A 27563-nucleotide genomic window follows, 5' to 3' on the forward strand; every position below is an offset into this window, starting at 1 on the left:
AAAAAAAAAGAGCAAAATATAATATAAATTTAGCTTCCCTTAAGAAAAGGTTGCCAGATTTGACAAAGTGTATTACATATAACTTGGAAACACACCTAAAAGGTAAAATGATATGCATTTCAAACGGTTAGGGAATCGAATAACACAGAATGTCAGAAAAATTTACACCTAAGTAGCGTTTGTGCTCATTTACAGTTAAGAAAGGGGGGGGGGACATCAGATAGGTTAGAATGATTGGAATGCCATATACCGCGAGAAAAATAATAGTACGGACTTATCTAAACGAATCAACAGCCATCAGTTAAGATAACTTGAAATTTCCATTATCACTCACATACAAATGATTTCTCAATATCTGAAACGATCCTTTGAGGGCACTAATGGCTATTTCCTTCACAATGCTGTGTGTTAGGCTCAGTTGACAATAAAATTCTTTACCCGCTGCAATATCATATGGCAATGCATTAAGGTCAGTACATTCAAATGAAATCAGTTTGAACAATTATCACACCCAATATTTTTAAAATCTTCATCTTCAACGTCACTAATACGTTCATCATCACAAGCAGTACACAGTTGTCTTAAATAATTGTCCTCTTTTTGAGATTCATAATCGGGATCAGCATTTGCATCTGAGATGAATGTAGATTTCAGTTTTTTGTCTTTGCTATTTTTGATAAGAGATTTTCGATTCTCCCCCTCCTCTTTTCTCTGCTGTTTTAATTTCGTTTCCTCGATTTTGGTCAAGTTCTTTTTATGGAAGAACTCACGCCATACTACTGATGAAATAGTACTTGGAACTCTCTCTTTAACAGGTCGTTGCTTTTTTGTATTTGATAAGGGACCTGGCCAGAACAGATGCTCTTCAAAATTTTGTCCCCCTTGCAATGTCCCTTACCAATGTTTAAATTATTTTGCCGAATCTCAAGCAAAGCTTCCACTAACGCCCTCTCTTCATATTGGTGAATCGGTCGTTTCACCCTTTTAGTCGAAAACATTTTTATTTATAGGCCTATCTGTAAAATGTATATTTAGGGAGCAAGTTGTAGGTAACTTCTCTTGAGTTCTACACTATTATTATTATATTATTTTATTTAGATTATAATATTTGAGATGGTGGCTGACTATAGGTTAATCAAGATAACAATAATCAGCCTCTATCTGTCTTACTAGGCTGACTACTGGGTTTTATGTATTTAAACCAAAATACAATGGTCTGACATTAAAGGCCAGGCTTTAAGCTTGCAGATGATAGAAAATGGTCTTTAAACTCAGTGTGAGCCGCCTAGGCTGACTACTGGCTTCTCTATCTTACTGAAGTCTCCTATAGTAAGCTCCATTGAAATACTCAACACTTTTAAAACACAAATTTAGTGCTCATTTAACTATTCTAGAATATTTCAAGTCACTCAATCACTGTTTTAAGTGGCTATGACTTATAATAACGAAATACTGACCTTATAAAAATGACACTGCGCGTTGTTCAACGCATAAGATCACACAACAACAACAACATGGTGCTCTCCACAACATGTTTAGAGGCTAACTATTGCTTTATATTTCTCACATCAGAGCTACTAGAGGTTTGAGGGAAGGACAAAGAATGGCAGAGTACTGGTGAGCCAACAGAATATGTACATATTCTTTGATGTACTTATTTTTTTCATAATTATGCCAAGATGACTGACTACTGGGGGGGTGGCTGACAATAGGGTGAACTACCCTATATAGCATACAGATATAAACGATTAAAATATCAAGATAATGAAAAAAGGAAGAGAAAGAGAAAAAAATTCTTGGTTACGTGAAGCAAATTATTTACGACTTTCCGCAAGGGTTTAGTTATGTTTAATAATAAACTTCTTAAGTGTCACTGGTCCAGGAATCGTTCCTCCTGGAATAGGTTTTTGGACAGCTTCTCGGTAAAATAATGAAGTACATCCTTTTTAAAATTCTCCTTACTATGCTTCAAACATTTTTCACAAGCATCATATGAGAATGCTTTGAAACCAAAACGATGCAGTTCCCGACTTAGGTTTCATAATTAAGAAAAAAAAAAACTGCCTACAGACTTCGCAATTTAATTGCTTCTAGCTTACTTGTAGGAAAGCATTGATGTTTAAGGGAACTCCCTCAGAAAAAGTACTCCTGAACATCTCACTCGGACGTATTCTTGTTCATAGTTCGCACTTAAATTCTTTGTCACCTACATTCATCCTTCCATTTACTTTCAACAGTAATCTCATTAGAGGTTTTGATTTATCTAGAGAACATAAAAACTCGAGTAGGATTTAATTGACTATTACACGATTAGAAAAAATGAAGTACTCCAATATAATAAGGTAATAATTAACGTACTAAAATTGTATTTTGTTAATGTTAGCGTCATCAAAACGTTTGAACGGAGCCACCATTTTCAATTAACTGTCTATGCGGTAAACAAATGACGTTCGCAAAGCATGTTTTATAGTACCGTAAAGAATTTGCAGTTTGAAATGTTGGCAAACAAAGAAACAAACGGTAGGGAGGTGATAAAAACAGAAGAGAGTACATATATAAGTAGATGAAATAAGGCACTCTAATAAAATAAAACAGATATTGACTCACTAAAATTCTATTTCACTAATGTTAGCTTCAACAAAACGTTTCAATACAACCTCCATTTTCAGTCGACTATCTATGCGGAAAACAAATGACGATCGCAAAGTATTTATATAGTATTACAAAGAATTTGCAGTTTGAAATGTTGACAAAGAAACAAATGCTAAACAAGTGATAAAAGCAAACAAATGCTAGGGAAGTGATAAAAATGGTAGGATAAACTGCTATGATTGGCTGAAACAAGTCTGTGTAGTTTCATTGGTCAAAGTAGTATGACGTAGTAAAAGTGTAATAGTCATTTTAAAAGTGACTCACCTCTGAAAATAATTTCCACGTATTGCATTCGAACGGTTTCTCACCAATATGTTGTCGAGAAAGGGAATTGTCTACATATTTTTTAAAAAAGTCCACGTGTAACTGACAATAAGTGGTTTCACACACCAATGCAGACGTAGATGTTACTCCGAATATTCAGATTCATAAAAGAACTCACACACACATGGGACCCGATTCGTAGCATTATTAGCCCTTTATACTCTCTTCTGTTGAGAGAAAAGATATTCACAAGCATTGCATATTAATGGTCCTAACCAATATGTTTCAGTACATGTCTTTTTATACCTATTTCCTTTATGCAAGATACACTTGTCACAAACATCGCATTTAATGGTTTTTGTCTCAGTCTTCTATGCCGACTTTCATGGCTTCTTAAGAGACAGGACTACGAATAGAACTTCAAACAAACTTTGCAATGGAATGGTTTGTCATCAGTTTGCTTTTGTTTATGCATCTTTAGAATTCGTTTCCCTGAAAAGCATTTCCCACAATTTTTGCATTGCAATGATATCTTACCATTATGCTCAAGTTCATGACTTTTCCGGGTACTCGCATGCGAGAAGCACATTCCACAAATTTCGCATTTGAACGGCTTCTCACCTGTATGAATGCGTTTATGGCTATAAAGAGCGCTCCGAGTAAAGTAGCTAGTTCCGCAAATATCGCATTTATATGGCTTCTCACCAGTGTGCTGTAGTTCATGACTTTTCCTGGTATTCGCGTGCTTGAAGCACATTCCACAAACTTCGCATTTGAATGGCTTGTCACCTGTATGTATGCGTTTATGGCATGTTAGAGAGCTAGAGTCATAGAAGCCACTTCCACAAATGTCGCACTTGTATGGTTTGTCACCAGTATGCTGGCGTTCATGCTTCAATAGAGTGACTTTATGAGAAAACGACTTTATACAGAACTTGCATTTGTATGGTCTCTCTCCTGTATGAACACGAACATGACACTGTAGGATACCCTGCTGCGTGAAGCACCTTCCACAAACATCGCATTTGAATGGTTTATCACCTGTATGCTGCCGTTCATGTACTTTTTTGGCAGTTTGTTGCGAAAACGACTTTCCACAGAAACTGCAATTGAAGGGTCTTTCACCGGTGTGAACGCGGAAATGATTCTTTAATGTGACGTGCTGCGAGAAACACTTTCCACAAACGTCGCATTTGAATGGTTTATCACCAGTATGCTGGCGCTCATGCATGTTTTTGGAAGTTAGATACGAAAACGGCTTTTCACAGAAAATGCATTTGTATGGTTTTTCACCGGTGTGAACGCGGTAATGGATCTTTAGCAAATTTTGCTCAGAGAAGCACTTTCCACAAACGTCGCATGTGAATGGTTTTTCGCCAGTATGTCGGCGTTGATGTCTTTTAAGGTCTTTAGCCTCCGAGAAGCACTTTCCACAAACACCGCATTTCGAAGTGCTCTTACACCCATAATCCTGCACGATGTCGGTTGACGAAACAGAATGCTCAGCATTCTGAAAAACAGTCGCATGCTCTTCATGTGCAAATTCTTCGCCATTTGACGACATAGTGGTGTCATCGCCATCTGCAAAACTGTCATAAAAATAAAGTCACGATCTTACTTAGTTACTTACAAAAGGCTTTCAAGGAACCCTCAGGTTCATTGCTGCCTCACATACGCCCGCCATCTTTCCATATCCCGTTAAAATTAAACACCTCTGTATAATCATATCCCTCAACACCATTTTAATATTATCCTCCCATCTACGTCTCGGCCTTCCCAAAGGTCTATTTGCCTCCAGTATCCCAACTAACACTCCATAATATGCATTTCTGGATTCGCCCATATCTGCTACATCTCAAACGTCTGAATTTAATGTTTCTAATTATGTCAGTTGAAAAATGCAATGCGTGCAGTTCTGCGTTGCGTAACTTTCTCCATTTTTCTGTCACTTCATCGCTCTTACCCCCAAATATTTTCCTCAGAACCTTATTCTCAAACAATCTTAAACTATGTTTCTCTCTCAAAGTGAGAGTCCAAGTTTAACAACTATACAGAACAACCAGTAATATAACTGTTTTATAAATTCTAACTTTCAGATTTTTTGACAGCAGATTAGATGACAAAAGCTTCTCAACCGAATAATAACAGGCATTTCCCATAATTATTCTGTGTTTAATTTCCTCTCGAGTGTCATTTTTTGTTTATTACTGTTGCTCCAAGATACTTGAATTTTTACCACATTTTCGAAGGATAAATATCCAATTTTTATATTTCCATTTCGTACAATATTCTGGTCACGAGACATAATCATAATAGTCACGATCTATCATATAAAAATCCTGAATGCATGGACTAACCTGCTGCATGGTCATACAGTGAATAGGTCGAGTATAAAGTGTGAATCGTTATATTATGTTATTAATAAGGGCCTATTCTGTGGTGAATTAAAATCCCTCAAACCAGAGCTTAAAACATACATAAAACAGTGGATATTTTGTAACATGAAGGTAAGTTGTTTTCCTTTTTTAATTTATAAAACTAAACAAAAAAGGGGGATTTTCTCATTTCACAGACAGTTACAGACGTTTTAGTTTATCTACAGTAATATCATTAGAGATTTTGATTTATCTAGAGAAAATAAAACTCGAGTGGAAATTAATTGAATGTTACACGATTTGAAGAAATAAAGCACTCTAATACACTAAAATAATAATTAACTTACTAAAATTCTATTTCACCAATGTTAGCTTCGCCAAAACGTTTGAACGCAGCCACCATTTTCAGCTGAGTGTCAATGCGGTAAAGAAATGACAATCGCAAAGCATGTTTTATAGTACTGTAAAGCAGAGTGCGAAATCCCGGGGGGGGGGACGGGTAGGATTTTCCGCCCACCAATGATTTTATCCTAAGAATTTTCTCCCACTAAAATACCCCGGGGGGGGGACGGGTAGGATTTTCCGCCCACCAATGATTTTATCCTAAGAATTTTCTCCCACTAAAATACCCCGGGGGGGGGCGCAGTTTATGAGAACGAGACAAACAGCGAAAAATACACTACTAAAAATAATTTCATTTCAAGAGTAGTTTTTCATTAGATGACTAAAAATAATCCATTAAACTTTATGAATATCAATTAAAATGTCAGGAACAGGAATTCGCTTCACTCTGGTAATGTTACATACTAGCACCAGCCTATTGAACCCAGGCATTGTCAAAGAAAGTGGAAGGCTTTGAGACGACGACAATGACACCATCTTGTGATTGTGGATTGTAATTAGTTTATATTACAAAAACATCTGCTAGGAAGGTTGCTAACAGTGAAAAGGGTTTCATTGTCGCTTACAAAGGAAAGCGCCTTGTCTGGAATGAGCAGTGAAAGAAACTGCAAATGATTGTTGTGAGTCTATCTATTGAAACAGACGACCGAACACTGAAAATGAACGCAGTGAAACGTACAAAAAGTGGATTAATTATCCAGTTATTTAAATATCAAATAGTTATGTATAATTTTCACTCTGTCACTTATCTAGTATGGAAGCAGAAATGAATTCTGTTACATCAATTAAAACATATTATATTATGCATCACGAATATTTTCCACTTTTCAAGTAAGTCACCTTCAGGTGATGTGATTAGCCGACAAATACAATTGAACATGGTTGAAAATAATACAATGATAAAACACATATAAAACATATGTAAGATTTAACCTTGCTTGCTCATTTGAAATGGAAGGCTGGAACTTCTGAAAGCTTCTGCTGCACACTTATTATATTGTGACAGCTGCACCGGGGTTCGAACACGCGTCCGACGAAACGCTGGTACGGGGAGCATCTGCATGCTGAAGGGCAGAGGGGGTGTATTACGTCAACGCGACGAGGGGAGGCTGCGCGCGCAGCTGCTACGTGCGGAGTGAAGAGGGGACGGACCCTCCCGAATCTTCTAGAGGAGTCCGTCGAAGTGGAGATATCCAGATAATTCGAGAGGACACCGTAGAAATTTCTCGTAACTATGATTTTGCTATAAAAGAAGAAACGCGAGCGAACTTGAGCAGTTTTCAGTTTATTCAGCCATTCAGTGAGTAAGCCAGAGCAAGCAAGCCAGTACCGGAGTTCGACTCGAGTGTGCGTCCACAACTGTGTCAACATCCGAAGGCCTGAGTTCGAGTGCAGTGAACCGCAGTTGGAGGGACCTGAGTTCGAGTGCAGTGGACCGCAGTTGGAGGGACCTGAGTTCGAGTATAGTGGACTGTCTCTGAAGGTCTGTGGTTCGAGATACTGTGAACTCGAGTGACTGAGCTAGAAGAACTGTGAACTGAGAACTGACAGTTCTGATTTGTAAATAGTGCTTTGTAAATATTAGTTAAGATTAACAGTTCATTGTTGTTCGTAATAAATAATAATCCAAGTAAATTGTCATTGTCGTTTGTGGAGTGCAATAACAAACGCTGTGTTGCTGTGCGGAGAGCAAATCCCATTGTTGACTGGAGTGAAGTTAAATTGTAGAGAGTGAATAGTTATTGTTGAGATAATAAAGTTACATTGTTATTTAGTTAAAAAAAACTTTACAATATTAATGCCACTCATTGCGGCGAGAGACTGTGCATATAACCTTACATCTACTTCTTATAGAATCCATCATGTTGAACATTGTATTACAAATGAACAAGCCTCAAGCCTTCAGTTTCTCAAATAATTTTAAACGATTTTAATTCTTAAACACTGGCACATTGTCTGCTGTATTTAAATATAACTCTCCCAATTGCAGCCATATTCATTTGATTGTTTCTATCTGAATGTTTTTAATTCAATACTATATTTGACGCCATGATTTATAACCATTTCACATCACCTGAAGATGATTGAATTGAAAAGTCGAAAATATTCATGATTCATAATATAATATTTTATAATTGATGTAACAGAATTCATTTCTGCTTCCATACTACACTAAAAGCCAGGTTATGAACCGACTAAACCGGAAGCAACGTTCTGTTGGTCTCTTTCTGAGCTCTGTTGCCACATAGTGGGGCGAGATTCAAAGCGTGTTCAGCATTTGACACCGATATGTTTAAAATAACCACTGTATATAGTTCTCGATAACACTATCTACAGTATTAGTAATTAAAATTACTGTTTTTAAGAAAGCACGAGCTAATGACGCTGGTACGAAATGCGACTCGTAATGCACTTAGTACTGCAAATGAACTGGCTACACTGTCTCCGTGATTCCGTTGCCAGATTTTCGTTAGCAGACGACATTTTCACGCGAGGTCCAATGAAAAGCTCCGTTCTCGTTCTCCCCTCCATCCCCTACACCCAACGTGTCATCACTGCACAGGCTACCCCTCTAACCCGCACTTTCCTCTCGCCCATCCAACTACTTCCTGTTTCATCGGTTCATAACCTGGCTTTTAGTATAGATTAGTGATAGACTGAAAATTATACGAAACTATTTGATATTATAACTGACGAACTTATCTGAATTCTCAATATGACATTTAAATTCAGTTCTTTAAAGGTGATAATGTTAATATTAATATACCATCAGTAGATTCGGTGATATTACAAGATTCGGTAAGTGAAAATGTGCAGTGAAACAAAAGTAAAATAACTAGAAGTGATGAAGCGATCTCGGAGGTGGAGTATTTATCTTTCACTGAAGATAGAAATAAAGTTTTAAGCCATGACGAAGGTGAACCTACATCATCAAAGAGTTACAGTGCGATAGGAAGTTAACTGTTGTATGGTATGTGATAATTTTAATGAAGCAATTAAAAAAGGACTGAAAGATTATTTGACGATTTGCACACCTCACTTACTTATTGGTCAGAATATCACTCTCCTGTGTCGTGACCTCCAGTTTGAGCTCGTCCTTCATTGTGTCCAAGTCACACAACTCCTAAAACATAAAGAGAGAATGGAATAGCAAAATGGTGTAAGTTTACATGCTATAAACCTCCAATTGAATGCCACTCAATCGAAATATATGATGAGAGATGTTGGAGCTTACATTTCGTGAGGTTCTTCCCTTTCTAATGCCCTTCTTCCCTTTCTAATGCCCTAAGATATGAACTGCTATTGAAAGAATGATCCATCAGCAAAACCTCATCATTGCCGAATAATAATACTGGGCTACTACAACATAATCATTCGTTTTCCGAAGTATTACTCACACAACAATGAGTGATACATCAAAAGAACCGTACACACAACACATTTATTCCCACACTCTACAAATGTTCTATGTGTGTGACACGACATATGTCCAGGCGGTAGTCCAGTTTGTTCCACAAATTGTGTAGCGTTGTCCTGTCAATGGTCATTACTGCATTATTGGAGCACTCCCTCAGCTGTACCAGTATTTGTGGCAGTCGAGGTACATAGACGCGGTCCTTAATGTAGCCCCAAAGGTAGAAGTCACATTGCGTTAGGTCTGGTGACCTGGGGTCCAAGGGAACAGAGCTTGGTCATCTGCACCAACACGTCCAATCCAGCGATTCGGTGGTTCATGGTTCAGGTATTCACGGACAGGAAGCATCCAATGAGAGAGTTCCCAGTCTTGTTGAAAGATAAAATTGTCTGATACTTGGTTAGTTGTGGAAACAACCACAAAGTCAACATATCTAGGTAAGATGTACCCGTAACAGTGCTCTCACAAAAGAAAAACAGACCATACACCTTTGTCTGTGACATCACACAGAAAACATTTAAGGTAGGTGTCCCTGATATGCCCATGCTAAAGTTTGAGAATTTTTCTAGCCGCCATTTTGAGAAAAAAATGTAAACCACTTTTTTCTTATTCGTTCTCAGTCTAATGGACTTTCTTAAAACAATTTCCTTTTCCCATAAAAGTAGCTTTAACTGTCCAAAAAGTCCCAATTTCCAAAAGTCTACCTAGTGGCCATATCAGGAACATGTGCACATGATATGGCCACCCTTGTTCCATGTTCTACAAATCGTGATTGTTTTCAGTTTGATAGCGCAGTTGTGATAAAATTAAATAATTCTCGTGTAAAATGAAAAAACATGACACTTAGGCCTAATAATCTTTTTTATAATTCAAAAGTGTAGTCAAAACAGGTTTTTCAAAAAAAAAAAAATACGTTGTTTTTCTTAAAATACAAAATTTTCGCGTAATCCCAGCTATAAGGCATGTAAATTTGTCAAGTGAAAAAATAAAAGTGAAATGCACTTGATATGGCCATGGTGCATTTGATATGGCCATATCAGGAGCAGGTAAGCTTTCACGAAAATTGTTTGACTATGAACAACTCGTAAAAGATACCCATCAACGACAACACCAATCAAGAGAACATTAAAAACTGAATGGAGTAATATTTTTTTCATGAAACAAGTTTTTGAAAAATATGCATAAAAAAAAGGACACTTACCAGAGGAAAATAAGAAGAGGTCACATGAAAACCGCAAAACAGGCAAATGACGCCATATTGCTCAACCTGACTGGATGGAAAACGATCAAGTGACATACCAGGATGCCCTTTCACTGGATGCTGCTGCAATTTAGCGAATTTTTTGGTTAACTAACTCACAATAGGGGGGTAGCCATATCAGGAACATGGCCATAACAGGAGCACCCACCTTACCTTTGGCGAATCTCTTTCAAGCATTACAAATGCACGAGGATTTTGACTTCACATTATGACGATTAACAACCCCAGATAAATGAAATGTGCATTCGTCACTAAATATCAACTTGGCGGCAAAATCTTCGTCCTCCATTGCGTCCTGCATTGTGGTGCAAATTGCACACGCAAGCCATAATCTTCTGCTTTCAAATGTTGCAGAAGCTGTACACGATATTGCTTGAACTTCAATTGTCGTCGCAAAATCTTCCACACAGATTGCTGTGGTATTTCAAGTACACGGCTTCCACAGGCTGTTGATTTTTGTGGTCTATGCACGAAAGATTCTCGCACTCTCTCCACTGTTTCATCGGGCACTGTCGATCGACTGGTACTTTTCCCCTTTCACAGACAACCAGTGTCCTTGAATTGCCAATGCCACCGCAAAATGCTGTTTACATGGCGGTTTGTGTTCATATTCTCATCTGAATGCGCGATGCACTGATATCACAAACGTACATCTCGTATATTCTAACACACAAAAAGTATTTTCTTGTTTTGTCACCATTTTGTGCAGGCCCTACACTCGTGCTGCCAACTTGAACATTATGCAAACCAGGCACGTTTCCGGTTCTTTTAATGTACCAATCATTGTTGTACGAGTAATACCTTGGAGAATACAGCAGTACGAAAACGAATGATTCTTTTGTAGTAGCCCTGTATATCTCAGCGTGACACTATCTATGAACTTTTTTTTACAATATCTGACATAAAATACTGCTTTTCTCGAAGCATTCTCTACTCATAGATTTATTTATTTTACTAGGTTATTTTACGACGCTTTATCAACAGCTTAGGTTATTTAGCGTCTGAATGAGATGAAGGTGATATTGATGGTGAAATGAGTCCGGGGTCCAGCACCGAAAGTTACCCAGCATTTGCTAATATTGGGTTGAGGGAAAACCCCGGAAAAAACCTCAACCAGGTAACTTGCCCCGACCGGGAATCGAACCCGGGCCACCTGGTTTCGCGACCAGACGTGCTAGCCGTTACTCTACAGGTGTGGACTCTACTCATCGAAATGGAATTTCTAGTAGTTTTCAGTACCAATATCTTATATTCCTGTAGCTAATGGGATTAGTTATTTATTTATTCAAAGGGCGTGAACATAACAATGCTTACAAATTTATATCACTTCTGACTTCCCGGTATGTGCTAGTTAGAGTGTTTTTTGACAAAGCAGGACAGCACATTATATGGTTGTTTTACAGACTTCTTCATCACACAACGTACATATAGGGCTTGGTGCAATTCCGAACAATCCGGATGATGTAGTAGGCAGTCATGATCAATGAAGCGACGGAATCCTGCAACAGCTACACCTCTCAGATAGTCCAGGATATGGTCTATACTTTTATGCCCTGTTTATCTCTGATTCCTCTTAACACTCGAAGTTGAGAGCTTTGAGTGATGGTTTTATGGATCAGTCTTTTCACTGCGTGAAAAGTTGTCGGTTTGTGTTTTAACTGCAAAATTTTAGAGCCTTTCTTAGCCAGAGTGTCTGCAATCTCATTTCCCCACAGACTGCAATGTCCAGGAATCCACGAAAAGAATAATTATGCATTTTTTCTTGTATAGTAACTGTTTACATTCATTCATCCATAGTGTTCTGCCCAAGCGTAGGTCTTTCACTGCAAATTCATCTTCCTCAAACGAAAAAAGAACAGCAGCACTACCTTTTGACATGTCAGGGAAATTAATTTTTCCAAATACAAGAATGTCACCTACTTAATGCCACGTCTGATAATAAAAAACAATTAGAAGAAAAAGGTGTCACCGCATATATGAAAGAAAGGCTTGGCAATTAATAAGATTTGTAAAAATTCGGATGTAAGGTGTCGAATAATTAATATGAAATACTTCAAACACTCTCCAATCAGTCTATGAACAGCAAAACTATTTGAAGACCAAACATCATACAGATGTAATATGTCTGACAATCTTGGAAAAAAATAAGTAAAATATTCTGCTGTAATGACCGTAAGGGTGAAATTCTGAAAAACAAGCACCTAATATATCCATCATACATAGATGGAAAGTCAGATAAGTAACATCGACAGTATTAGTGTAAATTACAGAAAACCTCGACAAAACCAGCAGTTATATCATGAATACTCGATACAGAAGTAAAATTCTTTTATTTACATGTTGTCATATTGCAGACAAGAGACGGAATACATTAAATTACTTTTCACTTCTGCTTTTAAAATTTCAAATATGTATTTCCTAAATGAATCAGTAATAGAAGCTGGCACACAAAAATCTCCCAGTCTCTGCATGCTACAAATCTACTCTCACTCATATTCATTGCATAACCGCGGATGCTGGCACAAATTCAACCAATAATAAATCAAAATTACCAAATCAAATTCCCATAAATTTATAAAACTCATTACTGCGAATGAACAACAAATCAAGCAATCATTAAAATTAAGCATAATTAAATCACGCAAAGACTTACCGATGATAAACTCCATAGAAGTTGCATTTCTCGCACGATTAAGGGTAGATAACAGGAAACAGTATGAAGTAAGATCATCATACGTACAAGAACAAATCTATTGACCTTTGTTTTCGTATACATAAATAATGATATTGCAGAAATGAAGGACATTTGATACACACGCCTGCAAACAAAGCATTTTCTTGAAAATGTTCGTTGGAATGTTTAGCATCTCTAGAATCTCGAAAAGAACTGTCTGAAATTATGATCTAATATGAAGAGTCTCGGTGAATGTTGACGTAACGCACAATAACCCGACTAGCAGTAACAATTGCACCTTACGGCAACTGTTTGCCCCTGTTGGGGCTAAGAGCAATTCTGTCAATGCTACGTTAACAATATGAGCTGTGTATTTTGCAGCTGAAAATACGCTGCAAATGTTAATACATCACAAATTAGGCTTCAATTTAATGGAATGTCAGAAAAGGTCAATAACGGAAAAAATGAACTCAGCTCTATTTTGTTTTCTAATGAAAAAGTTTCATCTGCATGGCCATGTTGCAAAAAGTCATTCATAAGCAGACAAAAACAGAGTCGAGAATGAGGTTCCACAGTATGATAAAGAAATAAAGTTTGGATGTGTCATTCTTGAAGAAACAAGCAATGGTACGAGATCCAAAATTCAATAATTACAATTGACTCACCCCTAGATTAGGGTGACCAGATGTTCTCTTTTTTCTGGACATGTCCTCCTGTTTAGCTCTTTGTGTGGGGTCGAGGCACATTTAAAAAAATTAAAGTTGTCCTCCTTTTCGTAACTTGCAGGTCTCCTATTTTGAAATTATCTGATTTGACGCCTTTTTCAAGTAATTTTCCTGTAAGTGGCAGCAGCATCGACAGAATATTCTATTTGCCAACGATCATAACTCTCTTTGCATACAAAGTAATATTTAATTCATATTTTGTGCAGTCTTTTTATATATTCTGATAATAATTATAGTTCCTTTGGCTTTCATATGCAGTTAACTGTATAATCATTTTATATTATTAAGTTTTATCATAAGTATACCGAAATAAAATAGATAATGGCATAATTTTAAGCATAAGATAGGCCTAAGCCTAAATCTAAATAGGACAGATATTTTCTGTCTGTAATAAATATAGTAGTTGCCTTGAATTTCATATGTAGATAATTGTAAAAGCATTATTATTAAGTTTTATCATAATTATTTTTGTAATCTTAACATGTTTCTAAGTATGATATAAGCCTAAATCTATACTGTAAATATTATGTAAGAAAATAGATATTGACGTAATTTATAGTATAATAATAAGCTTAAGCCTAAATCTAAGTACATATTTTCTGTCCTCTTTTTTTCTAACAATTCCCTCCTTTTTTAAACGTAGTGTCCACTTTTCTATCAATGTGAATCCGGTCACCCTACCCCAGACATATCAATACATCGTAACTACGAAAGTTTTGGCCACTGACTAAGAATATAAAAGTACTTGGTTATAATGTAACGAAAGAATATAGTGCTCATGCAAAAAAAACAAATGCGTTATTTCAGTGACGAGAAACAGTGAAGAGCTTTGGAAGCTGAGACGGCAGTAATTGCGAAGTGAACTCGAAATGGTGTCTCCTGGTACTGAGCCCTCTCCTTTATTTTCATCTGACAGTATAAGTGTCGAAATTAATTGAAGGGTTCAGAACCATTGTGGGCCAAGCGGAATTTACTAAAATCGTAGAAAACAAGGGTTAAAATGAAGTTATTACCATAATTCAATGGAAACATATAGCAAGTACACACATTAAAACTAAATGATATATCAATCTTCATTAAACTATGGTATTCACTTAACTTCAAACCTTGCTTTCTCCGATTTTAATAAATGGCGCTTGGCCCATTATGGGTCTGAACCCTTCAATTGTTTCAAATTTAAAATCTGATTTAAAATAACTTTTCATATGGAGAATATCTATCAAGGAAGAAACAATTTATTAAAAGTATTCGGTAATACTAATATATCTCTGAAAGTGCAGAAGACACTGTAGTTGTCAGTTACATAGTGATGGCAAAACACAAGACATTTTAACACTTGAACCGCAAAAAATTCACAAATGAAAATATAAAAATGTACCATTACCTCAACACTTACATACAATTCTCTGCTGCCTGAAGGCAAGGGCTGCCGACTTTAACTTCTTTTAAATATAAATTAGAAGAATATCTTACGATGAGTTGTCAGACCTAATGCGTTGCAAATATATAATTCAATGTATTCCACTGTGTTCATTTTTTATTTTTGTTTGTTGTTTTTTATTGTGTACACTTAATTCAATCGTCTTTTCAATGTAATTACGCAAATAGTATTTTCTTCTGATTTAATGCTCATATGTTTATCGCAGTGTTCATTTTTGTGTATTCTTTATTCAAATCTCTGTTTATGAATTCATTATGTAAATCGTGTTCATTTAACACCTATTACCATTATGCATTTCACTACATATACTCAAATATACAGTATATTATTATTATTATTATTATTATTATTATTATTATTATTATTATTGTGTACACTTCATTCAATTGTCAGTTTTTGGTTTAATTATGCAAATTCTACTTGCTTGTAATTTAATACCAATATATATTCCAATGTGTTTATTATTGTTTTATCGAGTACATTTTATAGAATTATCAGCTTCTGATTTCATGTACTTAATTCTAGCAACATTAATACGTATTGTATTACTCTGTGTTTATTTTTATTTTATTACGTAAATTTTTATTTAACTGGCACTTTTGATATCATTATGTAAATTATATCTGTGTGTAATTACTTAAATCCGATTCAGTGTATGTGGAACTATTTAACCAAGTTTTAATCCTGGTTGTGTGTAAGAGAAGGTCATACAGCCTTAACTCTGCCAGGTTAAATAAAGCTATTATTATTGTAATTGTTACTGTTATTGTTGTTGTTGTTATTATTATTATTATTATTATTATTATTATTATTATTATTACATATTCAAAAGCAACTTAGAAGATAAGAAATTGGGAGAAGAGCCAGCACAAGGCATGACCAAGACTCACCTCAGTTTCACACTTCACAGAGTGAAAAGCAAATGGCGCTGCAACTTCTTCAACTTTGGTATCTGATATGACATCATAGGGGTTGTCCTCTGTCTTTATCTCAGTGGAGTGGAAATTCAATAAATTCACTTGCTGGAGATAAAAAAAGACATCATAAATGAGTAATTTCTATTTGCAGTTTTGAACAATATTCCAGGATTTACAGGTTGCATTCTGGTTCCACATGACAACACTTGGTCACTACTTGTAGCACAGAGGAAAATAAGAATACCATATATACTTGGATGGTACCTGTAATGGGTGACAAAAAGAATAATTTGTTTTGAATAGATATATAAAAGTAATTTCTTCCCATATTTATGAAATAATATTAAAAAAAAAACTTGGTAAATCTTACATGAAAGTTAGGAGGTTGGTACTAAAGTTCGAAGCAATAATGTTCTTTATTTTAAAAAAATGTTGTTGTTGTTTATTAATGCCGAATTTCTGAGAACGAAATCATTAATACTCTCGCTCTCCAATATTTTTCACTCTAGGACGCCAAGTTGATAGTGGCTGGGCAGTGTTGAAGATGATTTTGATCCATTTTCTTCACATATGGGGCAGAGTGGTGAAGGAGATATTCCAATCCTGTGGAGATGCTTGGCCAAGCAGTCGTGGCCCATAAAGAGTCTAAAAATTGCAACTGTATTCTTCTTTGGGTATCCAGGGACGTTTTGGATTGAGAGAGATTCCCATCTTTTATTTTTGGAAATTTGGAGATGATGATTTGTTATAATTTTGTTTTATTGTGAAGTAATTATTCTTTTTGTTGTATAATAGGATAATTGTGTAGCAGGTTTTTGAATAGTACCACAGCCCTTTTTGGCAAGATAATCAGCAGTGTCGTTGCCAGTCAATCCACAATATGCTGGTATCCATTGAAAAACTATTTTTTTCTTTAGGTTGTTGGTGTGAAATAGACATTTCCAGCACTGTAATGTAAAAAATGTAATAAAATAAAAAGCAGATAAAAATTTCAGTTGGTAATTTCCACGTTACATTGTCACATGATGAATTAACAATACTAATAGAGTGGCATATTAATTTGTGCCAAGTTTTCCTACCACAGTCAGGATATATCTTCCGCTAAACACTGACAAGGTACAGGAAAAAATTGCATTTGCTGTAAATATTGGGTGGGGTGTGTAATCTTTTGTATTCATCAGTGCAACTTCGAGTTCTAACACATCGTTAATGAAAATCATGGACCTGATGAACAGTTCTGTGGCAATATATTACCCAACAGGAGACCAGAGTTCCGGATTCCAGTCTTGTATTGTACTGCTGGAATTTCTTCGGCAGTAGTTGGAAGTGCAGCTTGAAAAAACGCATTCAAATGAAACGTGACAACAAAAGTTGCTATGTCCTCTAACCAATACTCTTCATTGAAAGTACCTACACTTCCACCATCCACAGTCTGATAGCACATGGCACTGGTGATCCAACGAGTCATATGCCTAGGACTAGGAGCGAGAAATATAATTCGGCGAGAATGTTCACTTTCACGAAAGATGATAGAGAATTCCACATTATTATAGGAGATTGTAGTGTGTTAGGGGAAGTTTTGATCCAGAAGGTTGTAGAACATTACACATTGTTTGTAAAGGTTCTACTTGTGTACATATAAACTTCTTGACAGTTCTATGTTGTTTCAAAGATAATATAATATCATATTATGATATTGATTATTATACAATACAAATATATACTCCTGCAAGTGAACTTATGCTGGATATGAGGTGAACATCGAAAGTATATATCTACTGCAATACTGCGCAATGTTGAGCAGTAGGCTTTGCATCCCAATTTTCAAAACTAAATGTCTACAATACAAAATTCAATTCACATAATTTTAAAATTAAAACTAATGTAAAAATGAGTGCCGCTATTCTTAGCATTATGGTATATAACGATTACCACATCTTGGTAGCAATCCATGACAGTTATCCAAAACTAATCTCATTTTACCAAATTTATTACTTTTATAATGCAAAAGATTCTAAATGTGCCCCCTCTACTTTTCCAAAGCTCAAAATTAAGGACCACACTAATATAAAATATGTATATCACAAACAACAATATTTAATATTATATAACTAAACATGAATTTATTGGGGATAATCAGTGTGGTTTTAGGTGTAATAAGATTTTTTGTATGCAACAGATATTGGAGACAAAATGGGAGTATAAGCGTACAGTACATCAGTTATTCATAGAGTTCAAAAAGCCATATGACTCGGTTAAGAGAGAAGATTTATATAATATCCTTATTGAATTTGGTATTCCCAAGAAACTAGTTCGATTAATTAAATGTGTCTCTGTGAAACTTACAGCAGAGTCTGTATAGGCCAATTTCTATTTGATGCTTTTCCAATTCACTATGAGCCAAAGCAAGGAGATGCACTAAAGACTAAAGTGATAGGTTTGGAAGTAAATCCCGAAAAGAAAAAGGTATATGATTATGTCTCGTGACCAGAATATTGTACGAAATGGAAATATAAAAATTGGAGATTTATCCTTCGAAGAGGTGGAAAAAAAGAAATATTTTGGAGCAACAGTAACAAATATAAATGACACTTAGGAGGAAATTAAACGTAGATAAAAATGGGAAATGAGTGTTATTATTCGGTTAAGAAGGTTTTATAATCTAGTCTGCTGTCAAAAAATCTGAAAGTTAGAATTTATAAAACAGTTATATCATCGGTTATTCTGTAAGGTTGTGAAACTTCGACTCTCACTTTGAGAGAGGAAAAGAGATTAAGGGTCTTTGAGAATAAGGTTCTTAGGAAAATATTGGGGCTAAGAGGGATGAAGTTACAGAAGAATGGAGAAAGTTATACAACGCAGAACTGCAAGCATTGTATTCTTCACTGACAAAATTAGGAACATTAAATCCAGATGTTTGAGATGGACAGTGCATGTAGCACGTATAGGTGAATCCAGAAATTATAATTATATCCAGTTGAGGGGGTCAGAAGCAAAGGGTTATAAGTGCACTTGTTATTTTTGAGGAAATGTGATTGAAAGAACTTAAGCTTTCGTAAATTCCGTGCAATTTTTTATTTCAATTTTAGTGTGTGATATTGGTTAACGAATATATCCTTTCGCCACTAAAATTTTTAGATTCTTTAGCTTGCCCTGGATGCATTTAACTCATATTCTAAGAAATGTCACTTGTACACCTTTGGTTCTGACCCCCTTAGTTGTAAACCATTCTTTAAATCAGAAATGATGAGATTTCAAAAGGGTAAATAAAGAAAGAAACATACGCTGTATGAGACACAGTGGTGAATAACAGAAAACTCCTAGGCATGGTTTCACTTAGTTTATGTCTGTTGAATATAATCTGGAATATGTATCTGAAATTTCTGTCTTATGGAATATGTATGTACAACACACAGTAATTACTGTCAACATACCTCAGCCAAAGGCTTTTTTCCCTCTAGATCAGCGTCCGTAGCCAAAGGATCTAAATCTGGTTCCATCTTGGTCATATCCATCGTAACTGAAAGTAATCCATATTCATGTAGGCCTACAGTACAGAATTTGAGCTACTAAGAAAGACTTACCATAAACTGTGGAAACTGAATATTTTTTCAGAAAATCATACTTAGGTTCCTACATGCTGGACTTTAAATGGAGGTAAATCATTATAAAAATCATTCTCATAACAAATTTACCTCCATCTATAACAAGTGCAGCATGTAGAACGCTAAGTATGATCTTCTGAGAAAAAAAAATGTTCAAAGTTTCGTCTATGTTCAAAGTAACCCCAGTTTAAGGTATCATTACTAGATTCTTGTTAGAATGTAAATCTGTGTACAACAAACGTAAGCAATATCTTTAGTATTACAGGGATAATTATGCTTGCTAATGTGTCCACATTTCCATGATGTGCGAGTGTTCTTTGAAGGTACACACCTACAAATAAATATACATTAACGCAAACAGTTTGCCTACTTACAGGCTAAAAGTCTAGGAAAATTAAAATACAGCAAATCAAGTTGATATGTTCAATTAACAGCTGCTTCCAATGAACGCCTTTTGAGTTTCTCAGGTGTGGTATTGTATGAGAAGTTGAATTTCGAGCACTGGTTTTTTTTTTAGTAGGTTATTTTACGATGCTTTCTCAACATCTTAGGTTATTCAGCGTCTGAATGATTTGAAGGTGATAATGCCGGTGAAATGAAACCAGGGTCCAGCACCGATAGTTACCCAGCATTTGCACATATTGGGTTGAGGGAAAACCCCAGAAAAAACCTCAACCAGGTAACTTGCCCCGACCGGGAATTGAACCTGGGCCACCTGGTTTCGCGGTTCGATGCGCTAGCCGCCGAGCACTGCTATATTCTTAATAAATCATAGATTATATTTCTTATAATTCACAGTATCGATATATTGCCAGTGCTCTAGTTGGGCCAGTACAGACCATTATGCAGTCTAAAATAAAAACTCACTGTTACCGAACCGGCAAAAAAAAACATACTCGAAAATATAGTAATTATGTTTAACTAGTCTGTAATATACTTTGAATTGGTCGATGTTAGCTATTTGAAAAATATTTTGATTCTGATATCTGGCATAAAAGTAGTGGCGGGCATCTCCTATCCTCTATTTCAGCGGTTCCCAAACTTTTTCAGCCACAGAGCCCTTTTTGAAACAAAAGTTTCTCGTGGAGCCCCAAGAAATGTTTAGTTTTTAGTTATATCTGTCTATGTTCTATGAAGCATATTACACACGATACGTATATGAAAATATGAATAATAAGATATATTAATAATAATATGAAAGAGTACTGGAGATAATGTTATTTAAATCTACAAAATGATATAACAACTAGTTAAGATATTTAAAAAATGTTACAATGTTGCATGTATGCTCGAAGTTAATGTGAAGAATGTGCGTGTTTCTTGCGGCAGAGTTTGTCATTGTCCGTTGTCACAGAAGTGAGTTTGAAGATGTATATCGTCTTCTGTGTCCAAACAAGCTCGACTTTTTTGTAGCCGTGTACCTCGACAAGGCCGATTCATAGAGATATGTAGTACGAAAAGGCAGTAAGATAAATTTAACTTTTGAACTTAATATCAAAAGATCCTCCCCTAACTGAGCCAAAAATTCCATAAGTGATTTGCTTTTAAATTATGCCTGACACCATGTTTATAAGGACCTCATATTCTGCCACGGTGAGGGCTGCTGGTTTTGACTTCACTGGAAATGGATCTACAAACCAATCATATTTCTTTCCAATTGATTCCTGAGTGTTCCTTGGCAAATATGATTTCATATTTTGAAGCAAATTGTCAAGGTGTTATTTTATTATTGCTATGAATGAGTCATTCATTGTTGTGTAATTTAATTCTAAGTTTGAAATCAATTATTCTCGACGCTTTCTATGTAGAACGCTATCTTTTTCTTCAGCGCGGCAATTTTGTCAGTAACATCGAATATAGTCTTCCGTTTACTTTGTATGGATGTGTTGAATTAGTTAATTTAAAAAAAATGTCTGCCAAGTAACATAATTTGCACAACCGTTCCTGATCATTCAAATAATCTGGCAGCAAATTATTTTGGTCATTCGAAAGTAAAGAAACTTCCGTTCAAAGTTCAAGTAAACGGGATAACGCTGTATCACGCGACAACCATCGCACTTCTATGTGTAATAACAATAACTTGTGTATGCCTATACTTCCCATAACTTTGTACGGAATACTGAGTAGCCTACACTGCAAAGATTGTGCCTTAACAAAGTTGATAATTTTGACGACGTTGTGTAGTACTTGCTTTAATAACGCTGGCATTTTTTTTCTTTGTGAGAGCATTTGGTGTAGTACACAATGACTATTTGTGCAGTTTTTTTTTAAACTTTCTTGATCCTTGTAACAGCGCCAGAAACAGGGCCTACCATGGCCTTTGCGCCATCTGTGCACACGTCAATGCAATTGTCCCAAGGTATCGAGTCTTTAATGCAATTTCAGTACAGCTTGTAGAGGATGGCAATAGCTTGCAGAACAAAATATCTTCATGAAAGGACCTGATAATTCGTACCGCACAAACGTCATTAACACAGCTAATCTGGCAACGTCTGTAGATTCGTCAAGTTGTTGCAAAAATTTCATTTGACTGATACGGAAAATTATTATATTTTTAACATAGTTTGATAGATTCTGTATTCGATTACGCACAATGTTATTTGATAAAGACATACTGGAGATCAAGTTTGCAGTTTTATCGTCCACCATGCACTTCACTACCGTCACTAATAGTGGTTTCATAAGAGTTTCAACAAGAGTGAGATTTACCAGCAAGAGCCAGGTCATGACTAATCAAGTACGACGCTTCCAGTGCTTTCTCGTTATTTGTCTTTTACACGAGATAAAAAATATTGTCTGAACTGCATGGAGTTCGTCAGTTTTTCTTTTAAAGTACCTAGTCTGCAGTTTCATTTAGTGCTGCTCATCGGAGTGACTACTACCGCGGAGGAATCGGAGATTACGAATAAAGCTCTCCACCGGTGATCTCCGGTACTATCGTAGGTGGAACAGGGAACATACGGAGGGATGCGGTGGTTCGGAGCGAAGCGAAGTTGGAGGACGTAGTGCTCAAGGACGACCAGCGCGTACGGACTGACGGTAGTTGTGAGTGGAATAAAATGGCACCAAATCTTATATCCGTCGCATGGAAATTCTTTAATTTAGTTGAAGATAATAATAAAGTCGCACGCTGTGAAATTTGTGGACGAATTTACTCTAATGGTGGTGGTACTTCGAATTTGTTAGACCATTTGAAGCGATCGCACAATCGCGAATTTGAAGAAAGTAAGTAAGTAAATTTAATTGTTCAAAACACTTTTGAACGCTTTTAAAAAGCGTGTTTACTTTGATTTATATTTAAAAGTTCTAATAAAAATAATTTCGTGGCTTTGCGTGCATACAGAGTAACATTGCGAATGAAAAACTGAAAAGCAGAAGAATTTCAGCAAAAAAGGACCCTCTAAGATTGATCCAGCATATTGTTACGAGATGAAACTCTAAACTTCAGTGATGAGCCTCTTATTTGAAATGAAATATGAGTTGGTGATTGTGTTGCCAGAAATGCCAAACGCTCCTAGGACGCTAACGGGTCCGTATTTGGAAACTCTATGGCGTGGACCAGGTTAGATAGATTCTCTGAGTAGACCAAAATTTTAAAATGTAGGTATGTAAGTGTTAGGCTAACATTAAGAGCCGCGGTTGTGGTACTCGTACTTGCTGTCAAAAATAAATTATTACCATTCAGATATACATTGACGGTTAATTAGTGATATCATCGTTTTCGTAGTTTTAAAATTACGCAAAACATTTGATACGAATTTTTTAACTGCTTTAGTGCTACTGTTCCAAAGGTCCACGTCTAGAAAAACAAGTATTGAAATTTTTATAAAACTTAACTTTCGAGGCAATAAGAATCATACATAACTTATATGGAATATTTAAAAGGCAACTTGAGTTATTAGATTAAAATATTGAGTTTCATTATGAAACTAAAGAAACGTGTGGTAATAATATAATTACAATTATCCTTAAGTTGATATCCGCTTATATTTTTTATTACAGAGGAAGAGTGACGAGTTTTAGAAGAGACAGTTCAAATACTGACATCCTTTAACACAATGATCACAATCCTGTCTGGTGAAGAAACTTAATAAATTATTTTGGACAGTAAACTTTAACCCATTGATACCACACGTTTCTTTTGTTCCATTCTGAAACTCCCTTAATATATTTTACGTTAAACTACACCGATTGACAAAAACTGTTTGTGAATAAACGAGTGTTTCCAAGAAAATTATAAATGTTTACATTAGCTACTGAAAAGCTTTAATTCTGCGTTAGTTTTCAGTTAATTTTAATGTTGTTAATTTGATCAATGACATAAAACTAGTACGCCTTTCCACATATACTATGAATTTCAAAACTAGAAAAAAAAATCTGTCAGCTAACATAGTACTTCAAGCAAAACAAGAAAAAAAGAAAGAGAGAGAGAGAAAGGTAAATAAAGAATAGGAAATAAACAACATAAAATTACACACATATTTTAAAAGATACGCGGACGTCAGCGGACTCCAATCACTACCTGATCCGCCTAAAGGAATGTTCAGCGAAAATGAATGTCTGCACCACAGCACATATACAACCTGCGCGGCATCAATCGGTGGTAACCGGAGGTCTCCAATTGAAAGCGCACAAACAACCGCTCCGGAGAAAAACCTAATCATAACGAGCACTAGTTTCATTTGTGAAGTCAGGATGAATTTCGAAATGCCGTCTCTAAGGTTGGCAAGGAACATAGAACTATTGGGCAAAACTTTGTTACATATCTCACACTGTGGACATCCATCTGCTAACTCAGTGAATCCCATGTCCAAATACGAATTCCAATATTTTCGTTTTTTTTTTTTTTTAATTCCTTTCAATAGGCCTGCCTCTACACTAGACATCGTAGACTCTGAAGCAGGATCATGTTCAACATATTCCGAACTCAATCTAAAGGAATTCGCATTATCTGCTTTTAAAGTATGGTTACAGCAGTTATTATGCCCCTTTAACTGAGTACTGGTTGATAGCTGATGATTCTCGGGTATTACGGAGCCCGTTTTAGGCCATAGTTCCATTTCAACGAAAGTTTAGCTAACGCTTCTGCAAACAAATTAACATGCAGGTGTATATATATTTTTTGAGGCAACATAACAGTCAATAGATTGTAGATTCCACGTATCATGATTAACAAACGCTGCCTGCTTGATATACAAAACATAAAATAAATTTCGAGAATCATCAAGTACATGGTAAGCAAGAAACATTGAGATAGTTCCAGTAACGAGTAGATCTATTATAGGTGCTTCCATCTAGCAAGAAAAACTCAAACTATTTTCTGAGAAATTATTTTCGCTTGATGAAAGTAGTTTGCGTTTTTCTTGCTAGAGACTAGATGGAAGCAGCAATTTTTGTCAACTTCATAACTGCCACGGACGGAGCCCCTGAGATTCACTCGCGGAGCCCCAAGGGCTCCGCGGAGCACACTTTGGGAACTGCTGCTCTATTTAAACGCTTGTCCATTCGTTGTTTTATCGAAAACCATAGTCTGGTACTTCAGGCGTAGTTGTGATTTGTTAATTTCAAGCCTGCATACTGCTGTCATATTTCTACAAGTAATTAACACTAACTTTATGGCATGGCGCCTCGCTAATTTCGAAACTTGCATAGATGCCTTTGCATAACACTAATTTTATGATGTGGCGCCTCAAAAATTCAGCTGCACTGATTCCGTAATTTTAAAAATCGCTCAAGCGTAATCTAGCAGTTTGCTAAAGGTGAGAAATATTACTTTTCGTGCATTCATGAATCTTGAATATTAAAAAAGTAAAGAAACAGAATATTATTGTTCATGATGAAAAAAATGATAGTGACAGATATCATATGTTCAAAATATCCCAGAACACAACGAGACTTAGATTTGAAGGGTGGGCATATAGCAATGGTGAGTGTTAAATATTATATACACTCAATTTAATCGCATTAACTCTATAATATATGGTGAAATCGCGAATTAAAAAAAACCCATGTTGGTATATAATTATTACAACTACCTTGTGATGTCATTGATGACATCATAACCTTCCATCACATCTTTAAACTTACCCAAAAAAAAAACTGTTTAAACTTCCCAGCTAAGAATGTTGGCAACATTGACATGTTCTCGACTCCCGCACCCATACTCATAGCGGCAATAATAAAATTCTGAGTGTTATTTGTAATTCTCTTTCTTTTGATCGTAAGTGTGATGTTAGTTAGTGTTAGTTGTGTGTTTGTATACTTGTTCATTTCAATATGAATAAAGTTTGTGAACTAATTGGAAGAAAATTAGATTTGGACAGCAGAGTTCGCACCAAGAATTTAGGCCAACCCCGGTCTGATATGGTCATTACAGCAGACGGAAGGCAAAAACCGAAACTTCAACAGAAAATTTAATAGCTGTATGTATGATAAAGCAAATTTGTTGTGTGGATGTGAACAGAAGAATGCATTTTTTTATTTTCCTTGCATTCTTTTTGGTGGTGACGACGAGTGGAGTAGTAAGATTACAACAGGCGTTAAAGACTTAAAACTTTTCAATGAATAAGTTAAGAAAGACAGTGTGTCCAAGAAACATTTAAATAATAAAATGGATGTCGCGCTTCTTGGTCAATTAGATATGTTTGCAACTTGACAATGGGTATAGACTTTCCCTGTGTGGTAAGCAGCATGAAGAGGTAGACAAAAATATATATATTTTATCCCGTCTGATCAACAGTGTGAAATTTTTTGGTGCGTTTGAACTTGAAACCATTGATTCATACACCTGTGGAGTAACGGTTAGCATGCCTAGCCGCGAAACCAGGTGGCCCGGGTTCGATTCCCGGTCGGGGCAAGTTACCTGGTTGAGGTTTTTTCCGGGGTTTTCCCCCAAACCCAATATGAGCAAATGCTGGGTAACTTTCGGTGTTGGACCCCGGACTCATTTCACCGGCATTATCACCTTCATCTCATTCAGACGCTAAATAACCTGAGCTGTTGATAAAGCGTCGTAAAATAACCTACTAAAATAAAAAATTGATTCATACAATCCTGGTATGTTTCGCGGTTTAGTTTATTTGATTTCTGAAGGATTTTTTATGAAAAGAAGTGGAAGAATGGTCCACTTTTCAGAGTAGCTGTAGTTTGGAATGTGAAGACTTCATATAGGGCGTAAGTTGACTTGAACACATATTAGAAAAAATGGCTAAAACTGGAAAGAATTTATCGATGTAGGTAACCTAGAAGTCATTAACACGTGAAATAAAGTGGTACAACACGAAGTGATTATTTAACACGTGAAATAAATAGGTATAACACTTAAAAATGAACGCGAATAGGAATATAATATAAATATCTTACAATATAATAATAATAATAATAATAATAATAATCGAAGTGAGCCTTACCTTACCCAAGTTGAAATTTTATGTCGCGTGCTACAGAAACGCCATATTCTGTATTACAGTTTTATAAAACATCCTCTGCACTTCACAAAATCCTCCAATTAAAACAGTTAATGAAACCTACAGGAACAATTTCATTTCCAGTAGAGTATGCCACAAAATAAAACTAATTATTATTATATATTAAAGGAGAGATAGCGGCAAGAAATGGTATTTGGCAGATTTATGTAAAGAAAAAAATTGGATCAATTTGCAGTCTCCTTTATATCCCGATTTTAACAAGTTAAGTGGTGTCACGGCCTTGTTGATCACATCACCCTGAACATCAGAGTCGCCAAAACGGAAAATGAGAAAGCGCTACATCCTTGTTAAAAAAACCACAAGAACTTCAGTAAATAAGCCTATCCTGCCTTTTGTAATGATTCT

At 35.8% G+C, this 27563-nt stretch overlaps 1 protein-coding gene across 1 annotated transcript; it reads right to left on the reverse strand.

The window, feature by feature from the left end:
• On the reverse strand, positions 1-27559 carry LOC138691558 (zinc finger protein ZFP2-like). Its single transcript, XM_069813618.1, has 5 exons — positions 27141-27559; positions 19561-19646; positions 16100-16231; positions 8738-8817; positions 1-4505 (listed from the first exon to the last, which is right to left on the reverse strand). Exons 2-5 carry the CDS (start codon positions 19639-19641, stop codon positions 3323-3325), a joined length of 1476 nt encoding a protein of 491 aa, XP_069669719.1. The 5' UTR covers positions 19642-19646; positions 27141-27559; the 3' UTR covers positions 1-3322.
• Between the last annotated feature and the right edge of the window lie 4 nt (positions 27560-27563).

Source organism: Periplaneta americana, chromosome 16, assembly GCF_040183065.1.
Source record: "Periplaneta americana isolate PAMFEO1 chromosome 16, P.americana_PAMFEO1_priV1, whole genome shotgun sequence".
Taxonomy (NCBI): domain Eukaryota; kingdom Metazoa; phylum Arthropoda; class Insecta; order Blattodea; family Blattidae; genus Periplaneta; species Periplaneta americana.

Bases quoted from the DNA above. Each gene is read 5' to 3' on its own strand.
- LOC138691558 (XM_069813618.1), bottom strand. From the start codon at position 19,641: ATGGATATGACCAAGATGGAACCAGATTTAGATCCTTTGGCTACGGAC. The intron at 8,818-16,099 runs GTGAGTCTTGGT...TTTATGTTTTAG, and splicing joins CTGTGAAGTGTGAAACTGAG to GAGTTGTGTGACTTGGACAC. The intron at 4,506-8,737 runs GTAAGTGAGGTG...TTTTTATGACAG, and splicing joins AGTGATATTCTGACCAATAA to TTTTGCAGATGGCGATGACA.